Here is a 10,205-nt window from a genome sequence, read left to right as displayed (position 1 = left end):
AGCCTATCAAATTGGGATTATTTTTTTTGTGGCGATAGGAACTCTCAAAAAAGCACATCACTTTAGGTGATGTTAGCTGTCCTTTATTCATCGTGGGTCTTATTGCATTATTCATCGTGGGTCTTATTGCAATAAAACACTCTCGAAACCTGCCATCGTCAGAATTGTAAGCTTTTCTGTATTTTTCTGAGGCTAACACCGTGAATTTTATTGCAATTTGAACCCATTAAAAGGCAAATCACCGTGACTTTTGTGGGCTTTCCCGTTTTCCCTGAGGCCATTTCCATGGGTTTTATTGGGATAAGATGAGGGTTTAAAATACGTATTTGAAAGCAACTTTAAATCCGCAATGGCCCTTAACTAGTAGCTTTAGTTGACCACTGCCGTACATAAAATCGAACCGACCCTGCACAATTTCATTTTGCCGGTTTGGCGTTCTTAATTGAAAATTATTATCTTTATATTATTAAGTACGCTTCCATTTTTCACCTTTCCGCTAGCCTCATATTTTATCATTTTCATTTCCGTCTTTATTAAAATGTTTCACGTTTCAGCTTTTTGGGGTGACCATGATTGTTTTTTATTTGCAAAACCTTACTCATTTGCCCCGTCCCTAATGCATGTGTTGTGTTTACTTTGCTTTCCATTTCCTATTCGGTACCCAGTTATATTATGTGGCGGGTACTGCTGAAGGATGTGTTCTTTGCAATTCTTTGTTGATTCTGTTGCATGACAAATCCAAATCGTTAAAACCATTCATTATTGATGGTATTCATAACTGATCAACCTTGAATTTTATGATACATGTATATCCGTAACCCAGTTATAGTTTATGACTGTTTATTACCGTAGGCTGCATCTTGCTATTCTGTTATTGATCCTGTCATATGAATATCCAATTTGTAAAAACGATTATTGATAATATTCATAACAGATCAACCTTGGATGTAATGATACATTTAAATTATTGAGAATGTTATCTATGGCGAAACTTTTTAAATGTTTAACGTTGAAATACGTTTAAATGCGTTACACTTCGTATACATATGATTTGCAATTTAAATATCACATTTGTTCATTTTCGAGATTCAAAGTAACTTTATAACTACCTTGTACTTAAAGTCAGAATATTGGGTCTTGATTGAAATTTATAGTGTTTGTGTTCATGCTCATTTGAAGATTTTTTTTTTCTGATAACATATGAATTTATGTTTACCAACTGAAAATAAATTTAAAAAAATAACAATTTAAAGATAACATTTAATGAACGCGGGTCTTAAACACAATCCAGTAACATAAAATCACCGACAAGAAGTCCAAAAGACCACAAGAGAAAAACAGAAAACACAAGGGCAAATCACGGACGGGCCGTTTTTATGAACATTTAAAAATAAAAAACGAAATCCAAAGAAAAGTTTGTTTTTCTATGACCGCAACATTTTCCATTCGACCTGCGCGAATGAACATCAGGGTTTCTTATTAAATTAAATTACTCATTAAAACTAATTAGTTATCTTACACTCCCATAAGAAGAAATAAAATCCTAAATGGGAGTTATGAACTACTAATTAAGAGTTTCTTATGGCATTAGCTTTAGCAATGGGCACTTCCGTGCAAAAAAGAAAGTTTATTTAAATTAAATTTTGTGAAAACAAAAACCAACAAGACAAGGCGGCTTTCAATATATATTTGTCTGTTGCAGATGGGCCGTTGTTAATTAAATGGTTTAAACGATTAAATGTTCTTCTTAACAGCATTATCCACAGAAAGATCTAGCCTAAGAAACAGACAATTTTACATGTTTTAAAAACACTTTGTCTGATTCATTGCGGATTAGCCCTTGCATTAGTGTTAATGGTCTTCTTTACAACAGTATAAAGCACAAAGCTACAAATGGGAATTGGTCTCGAGAGACCCATATATCATAGTCGTTTTTGTATAATTGGCATTTTTTCCTGGTTATCTTTAGATCGACATAACATTCCGTAACCACTTTCATAGAGAACGATTCTTTTTGAAATTTTTGTCTATATAACTTCGGATCGGCAGGAAACAGTGTTCTTACAATTTCATGAAAACGTTATTAAGTGACGTGAGATATAAAGGCGGGCATTATAGCACGTTCTTACAGCAATTTGTCTCAAACACGGTACAATAAACGCTTCGTAGCTTCAAAAATGAAGTTGTGATCCTTTAGACTGTATAGGTATGTACTTTCTTTACAGGAATATAAGTTTTAATCTCTAACACAAGGGGCAAAAATTTAAAATTTACACGCCCGAGTTGACAGTTTAGTTGTTGTTTGTTTTCTTTAAATATTATTTTCTGCTGCCAATCTTTAAAAACACCATTATGCCGAGGACACCAATAAAACGGGCGCCGCCCGATTTAACGATTTTTTACAGCATCGGCGGTTTTGACGATTTCGTTGATACCTTACGTGGTCATGAATGAAACGGTATATAGGCTTGACATTTTATGATATTCTTTTTAAAGTAAGGCAGTTGTCAATCTGCAAGCAAAGACAAAGGAAGGCTACGAAAATGGTCAGTGATGCTGACCATGAAATATGATAAACAAGATCAACAAGGAAAGGCGGCGTTCAATGAACGCAACCCCCATCCGACCCAGTAACAAGAGCCAGTGGCAAGGAGCTCAGGAGGACCCCAAACAAAAACAGGACAGGGCACAAGGCAGATCATGGGCAGACTAACCACTAAAATCATATATAAGAATACATAATTAGTAACTGAAAAGGAACTAAAAGAAAACAAATAAATGATTGAATAATAGGCCCATAAAGTCAAAGGGGGAAGGGGACATGAGACCCGGGTAAGGGGGGATAAATAAAATAAATAAAAACCAGGGGCAAAGGGGAAGATACATACCGTAGACGAGAAAACAACAAGGTACACAAAAGTGTCACCAAAACAGTATGAAACAACAAAGCCATACATCTGAGGAACACAGAGGGGCGCCACCTTGGAACGGTCAGCAGCATACATACTGCTGGGGAGTTCAAACCGGTTAATGGTGCACCAAACCTCACTCTTAGCCCCACCATGTTCTTATAAAACGAGACAGTGTAAACAAGCAATTATCATAGTATTGCAAGCAATCCATAAGTCCCCTACCGGTAAGAGCCCAAGCAACATTCCGAAGGGCCATTGGCTATTCACTTATGTTCCTATTTTAAGTAAATTTGTTGAAAAAGTTCTTTAAAAGTGATCACAGGAAACAGTTTTTATGTACAGACAGGCAGACGGACTGAAGGACACTCTAAAGTTATTTTCTAAACATCCCTGTTATCAAAATATAACATTTTAAAAATCCTATCATGATTGAAGAAGTTGGAGTAAAAATTACCAATTTCTCAAATAAAAGTTCAAAAGGGGCATAATTCTGGAAATAGTCTTGCTAGAGTATTGAACACTCACAAATGTTGAGTGATAATAAGAAACATTTATATGAAGTTTGAAGTAAGTGGGAGGTAATTCTGATAAATTTTGTGCTAGAGTTGTAAACCTTGTCACATATGATGTGGTTGATGACAAGCAACTTATATTTAAAGTTTGAAGAAAATACCTTAAGAAATAAAGAACTTATAGTGAAAAAACTTAAAAACTAGAATAAGAAATCTTGAAATTCAGTTTATTTGTTGCCATAGCAACCAGAATTTTCAACATAGGAAGATAAAAAAGTGATGTGCATAATTTCCATACTGCCATCTACCCATATGTCAAGTTTCATAAATATATTTTCAGTTCTTTTTGCGTTATCACTGGATCCAGGTTATGTGTAAAATTTGCCATATTTTCAGTCTATTTGTTGCCATAGCAACCAGAATTTTCAACATAGGAAGAAAAGAAAAAGACGTGCATAATCTCCATACTGCCATCTATCCATATATCAGGTTTCATAAAAATATTTTCAGTACTTTTTGCGTTATCGCGGGATCCAGGTTATGTGTAAAATTTGCCATATTTTTAGTCTATTTGTTGCCATAGCAACCAGAATTTTCAACATAGGAAGAAAAGAAAAAGGCGTGCATAATCTCCATACTGCCATCTATCCATATATCAAGTTTCATTAAAATATTTTCAGTACTTTTTGCGTAATCGCGGGATCCAGTTTTGTGGACGGACGGACTGACGGACGGACAGACGGACGGACGGACAGACGGACGGAGGGTAAACCTAAAGTCCCCTCCGGTAAACCGGTAGGGGACTAATAAAGTGAGTCCTTGCCAAGTGAAATTTTAACAGTTTTCATGGTTACAAAAGGTGAAATAAGTAAAACATCGAAATGCTCATGTAGAAACATACAAAAGAAAACCAAATGACCATAACAAAAGTACTCAATGTCTTAAAGGAACACAGAGCAACAAGAAGATCACCTACAAGGGCCCGACGAAGCAAGACAGAAGACGAACATTAAGAGGAAACTTAAGGCATTTCTTTTTCAGGTTGATCGTGACTATATAAATCAAACAGAAATGCAATTCAGCACTTGGCGATTTTGGCCACAACAGACTCAAGCCGCCCAGTTGCAGGCAGGACGACGAATCGATGACCGCCCGATGCAAGTGAATGAATCTTCGAGAGCGAGGTGATAATCGTTCGCCAACTTGTGTCCTTTCGGGCCCATGGATGCCTTTAAAAGCGCACGTTGATTTTGTATGAAAAACAATCGTCCGATGTAAAAACTTTTTTTTAACTCACTGACACCAAAAATAACCGTTCGGACGACGTTAGCTTTCAAGTTGCACTTAAAACGCAACAGCGCCCTCCCGATGAGCAGGATTTTCAGCTGCTGTCGTCTGATTGTCTCTGCCGCCGGTATTGTGATGTTTTTATTGTGACGCCACCCAGCGGCCATTTGTTATTTGTGACTGAGGCATTAGTCTGAAGATTTTACCACACAGCAATATAAGATCCAAAACCATAATTCAAGGAAAATCTCGACGAGAAGCCCGCGTGTCATAATTGTTTTCCTTCGATTTATCTTCCTGTTTATAAAGAGTTATGATTGTGCATGAAATATTTCATTTTATTTTCAGGTCTGAAACCAAGCGTTTAAACACCACTTGTGTGATTCCATTGCAGATAATCAATTACATTGGTCTGCAAGATGTACTTTACATCAATATAAAGCACAAAGCTTAAATTCAAGGAAAGTGGCGTCACGCGCGTGATAAAATCGATTTGTTCTTTATATAAAATGTATGAAGTTTTCCTTAAAAAACACCAATCACTTATGCCAACAGTTAAATCATACTTTGTGTGATTATATTGCGGATAGGTAATAACATTTAGATAAGAAATATATCTTGACAGCAGTATTTTACTCTATTTGAGTTATAACCCAAGGGAAATAGAATCAAGATTCAAGTGTTTGAAAAAATGGCCTTGAGAAGTCCGTCTGGCATAGTCGTTCTTGGAGTAACGATTTGTTCACCCTGTTTGTAATGTGGATGAAGTTTCGTAAATAATTCTCAGTTTTCTTTGGCAAACCGTTGACATACGATTTGTCTGATTTCGTTACGGATACGCCCTTGATTGTATTTACTATAACGTTGTAATGAATGGACTCTTTTTATTTTTCAACACAAGTACGTTGAGCACGATGTCTTAAAGAAAATCAAATCAAATTTGACATTTACTTATGAATAACCTCGATTTAGCAGTCGTTTTTTTCTAAGCTATAATTTGCTTTAAATGTGTTATCAGTGATTTGATTGTCTCAATACTTTGCGCAACAGTCATTTGGACTCACAAATTTAGTTTACTTTTTTATGAAGCAATAGATTGTTATAATAGTATATATAACACAACTGCTTTACAGTACAAAAGCTCATGAAAAAGGAGATCCCTTTAGAGTAATGCAACTCGGATTTACTATTCTATTCATGCAAAAAATGGAAAGTGCTACATCACTCACAGCCCTTACACCACTAAAGTTTCGTTTAAATGTAAATTGATACTTGTATTAAAAACTCCGTAAAACACTTTGTTTCAATAATCTGATGCCATTTTCTTCTCTGGATTTAACGATGTCATTGCTATTTGGCAACATTCTGATTATCAAAATACATTAAAGCATTCATAAAAGTTAACATAAATTATGCTAATTTATTTTAGTTCAATTCTTTTAGAAGGTATACGCTAATTGACACACTCTCGAATCCGTTTCCAGTTGACCAGTACTAAGCAATGGAAGTAAGTTTTCTTGCTCACGAAACCATCGGGTCACCTCTTTTTGGATTCAAACTAAACGTTATATTAAACCGTAGACCCGCGTCTCTTAAAAATTTTTCCTTTTATACTATTTTGACAGGGCCAGTCTGCTTTCCCAGTCTTAATAATTTGGAAAGGTTCAATTTTGTATTTGTTATATTAATTTTGATATACTTCCATATGTCAAACGCCTAACACTAGTAAAGATACCTTCAAGACCGAGACTGTTGAAAATGTCCACTGAATAGTTCAAAGATAATCACACCGTTAATATCCAGTAACGCAGGAATGTGCAATTAACGTAAAAGTAACGCCGAATCTGTGCAGCGCTATTGCCAAAACGAATAACAAAATAAGTTTCTAGAACCAAAATATTTTATTTTTAATCAAATTTAAAGAAATGAATTAGCATCACATCTATTTTCAGGAATTTGTTTACTTTCTTAGATCATTCTTGAGAAAGACAACCTGATTACCGTTTTGTAGGTGACTTTTTGTGTTTCTTCAAATAAATGTATACATTTAACACGTTTAAAACATTATTTCTTTTTCATATTATGTATACTCATGACATTTGTCACACCACAAGTGTCGTATAACAATAGAAACGAGTAGATTGGAAATTGTCTCAGGTACATCGAATATAAAATATCATAAAGTTATATGTACGTTATTACATTTAAACATATCAACGAAACTAAAAAACGCCATCAATACGGTAGTCAGGTCGTCATTTTGATGAATGATCTAATAAACATTTTCATGGAAATATTTTGATGAGGTTTAAAGTGAAATGTCTCAGGAACCGTATGCGCTAACTCATTTCTTCCAGTTTGGTGTTTAATGAAAATATTGGTCCATTTACATATCGCGGTGCTCCTTTTAGCCACAAAATTGCACAATTCTGCGTTACTTTATCACAATGCCTGCGTTATTTGCACATTCCTTCGTTACCGGATATACACGGTGAATCAGGAAATACATTTTATTATCAAACCTCGCGTGTTACAAACTTAGAGCAACACCAGGTGTCAAAACCATCTCACTTGTTGGAGCTAGAAGATTCATAGACTCCAGTCATTTGAACCCATTTAGTAACCTGTTACAATCATGCAGGGATAAAATGTGGCTGCAGTTCTGAGAGACAAACACTCAACTACAAGAGGATATAAACTATAATTAAAATGATAATAAACTATAAGTACAAGATCATTCTAATATAATTTATTTATAATGTTATAAAAGTCACATGACCAATAGTATGCAGTTCTGGATATAAAAGCTAAATGCATTTTAATAGGCGTGATAAAATAGAGAAAATAAGAATCCCTAAAGAAAGGTCCAACACAAATAATTGAAAATTTTGCAGGCTCGGTTTGATTGAGCCTGTTCATGGACGGTACTGTAAAGTGCAAACTACCGTCCACGGCCCTAGCACCGGCTTAATTTAAACATGAAATGGTGAAATTTTGAATTTAGAAACATCCAAACACTGTTAAAACGTTCCATTGACTGTGAAGTGAAGGGATAGTTAAAAGCAATCATCGAGCGTGTTTTTAAAAGGATTATCGAATTAAGACACTGTTAACATATTTCATCGGGATTGTTGCAAGTATCCCATCTTTGGTCTGCATCGGTTGTATAACACCATAAAAAATTAAAGCCAGCAGAACGGCAATAGTTTTCAGCTTGTTGTTCGGATCCATCTGGAAAATATTCCGGGGAGTGGTAATCATGTGGATGTGGGGTGTTCAATTCCCATCTTTGACATTGATACCCAAGTTTCGTGATACTAAGATGTCCCGTGTAATTAGACAATGGTACACAATCTGAAGCATTAAATATAATTGTTTAAATAAATGAAAACTTTATTATATATCTATTTTTTGCTATATACAATATAGAAATATAGCAAATTGAATGAATTTAACATAAAAATCTAGAGTAACAAATACCCCTCAGAAAAAAAAAAATCAATCGAGATCAGCAATATTTTAAGGAAAATGAATGCATAGTCGACTAAATTAAGTTGTTTTATTGAGAGATAATATTAAAATGTAACTTATCTCATGTCCCCTAGCACAGGTTTAAGCGACATTTCAAAACATAATTCAATCTGCACAACTGCTTTAATGTGTTTTTACCATTACTTTTTACAGCTGCCACACGGCACCTGTCACCTACTGGTTTGAAATGTTAAAATCTAGAAAAGAATAAAAACCTTGGAAACGATGAGAAAATTAATAGTATATGGAAATTGCAGACCCGGTTTGATTTTTTTCTGCCCATGGGGTATTAAGTGCTTATTGTGCATTTATTTGTTACTTTTCATCATATTATGATGTACTGTGATAGTTTAGTATTGTTACATAGTTTAGCTGCAAATAAAGCCCTGTTGAAAATGTTTAAGAGCAAATGCTGTCCAAGCAAAAAACGTAATATTTCTTTATTTAACGACATAGATTTATTTAGAAGAAAATTGAAATATCTTGAAATATCGATGGTCAAGTAAATTACCTCTAATACATTTCGTTGAGTTCCAATGCCCGTCAGTGTCACATATAAGCATATTGCTACCTGCCTCAAGATAATACCCCGTGTTACAGTTCTGCCGCCATACTGCACCTATCTTGTTAACATTCCCAAGTATCGTCCCATTTTCTGGATTCCCTAAATGAGAACATTCTGGAAAGAAATTATAGAAAATGTAAAAGATAACACTTATCATTTTGACCTGAATCTTCTCCTTTTTGTAAAAGTTTCTAATTGAGAGTAAACGTAAACATTACAGTGAGGTCACGCTTACAGATACATTAAAAAAATGAACAACCCTTTTAATATGTTTGTTTGATGTTTTGACAATTCCATAGTATATCAAAAATGCATGGTTTTGACAATTTGACATAGAATAAAAACTTTATCACATATGGCGACAAATCAAATATCAACGACATAAGAAACTGATGCATCGTTCCAGGTGAAATTGATGATCTCATAGTGACGTTTTATTGATGTGTTATACATCTTGGCATAATGCCAAATGCAGTTGACTTTTCCGGTATATCCACTTTAAAAATTCCATTTTATATAATCCCACCCATTGTTTTCTCGTTAAGGACATTTTTTTTTACTTCTTGAACATATGCCGATTTTCTTGGAATGACACGAACATGTCTCATTGAAGGTTTCATGATCACCGCCATATGGTCATTATTACATATTTCGATCTCATGCGGTGCTAGAGGACGTGGACGGTAGCAGGCACTTTCCACTTTTATCCACGAACAAACTTAATCAAGCCGGGTCTGCACCGTCTTTGAAAAATTATTATCAAGTTTATCAATGTGTGTGCGAAATATTTATGAGTCCAGATTTCAATAAAAAGAGAAATCTATACTCAGTAACAGAGCAAACATTTCACAATTTAAACGTAATGTATATATTAATACTTTTATTTTACTATCGCTATCAACTTCACATGGAAATGAAGATCAATTAATGTATTTGTCAAATTATATTGTGAGCAAAATTGTTTTACAAAATTAAAGTGCGTTGGTATTTATCATTTAGTCTGGTAACCACTGAAAGTAGTATAAGGAGAAGGAACTCCGGAGTATTTATCTTTGCAAAATTTGAAAAGAATGCAACCAACCTTTGTTAAACTACATAACTGAACCGACTCAGAGCAATTCAATTCAACGTTCCGATAGTGTTCTCTCCAATTCAATGGTTAAATTGTCAATATTTTAATGAATATTTTAGATTACTCTACTTCAAGGTTTATTTCGTGACATGCCGTATAATTAAGCGGTAAACCGACGACAGTCTCTTAAGTAGAGTAAAACTAATCTTCTAATTACATTCGTAAAAAGTAATTATCATTGCGAGCTTTTTTGTAAATGATTTATCATCTTTTAGGAATAATATATATTTGTTATTATCCAGTTCTTTTTGTTTAAATATGACCCT

At 34.4% G+C, this 10,205-nt stretch overlaps 1 protein-coding gene across 1 annotated transcript; it reads right to left on the bottom strand.

The window, feature by feature from the left end:
* Positions 1–7,523: 7,523 nt before the first annotated feature.
* Positions 7,524–9,036, bottom strand: LOC132742262 (plasminogen-like). The gene is made up of 2 exons (XM_060730618.1): positions 8,754–9,036; positions 7,524–8,065 (listed from the first exon to the last, which is right to left on the bottom strand). The coding sequence occupies exons 1-2, from the start codon at positions 8,962–8,964 to the stop codon at positions 7,821–7,823; spliced, it is 456 nt and encodes a 151-aa protein (XP_060586601.1). The 5' UTR covers positions 8,965–9,036; the 3' UTR covers positions 7,524–7,820.
* Positions 9,037–10,205: the final 1,169 nt, after the last annotated feature.

This window comes from Ruditapes philippinarum, unplaced genomic scaffold (assembly GCF_026571515.1).
Source record: "Ruditapes philippinarum isolate M1 unplaced genomic scaffold, ASM2657151v2 ctg7518_1_1_1_1, whole genome shotgun sequence".
Classification (NCBI taxonomy): Eukaryota; Metazoa; Mollusca; class Bivalvia; order Venerida; family Veneridae; genus Ruditapes; species Ruditapes philippinarum.
The sequence above is the reverse complement of the archived record's forward strand: the minus strand, read 5'-3'. Positions and strand labels throughout refer to the sequence as shown.

Excerpts from the sequence above, each read along its gene's own strand:
- LOC132742262 (XM_060730618.1), bottom strand. The coding sequence starts at position 8,964 with ATGATAAGTGTTATCTTTTACATTTTCTATAATTTCTTTCCAGAATGT. Across the intron at positions 8,066-8,753 it reads CTCAACGAAATGTATTAGAG|ATTGTGTACCATTGTCTAAT; the intron begins GTAATTTACTTG and ends TTAATGCTTCAG.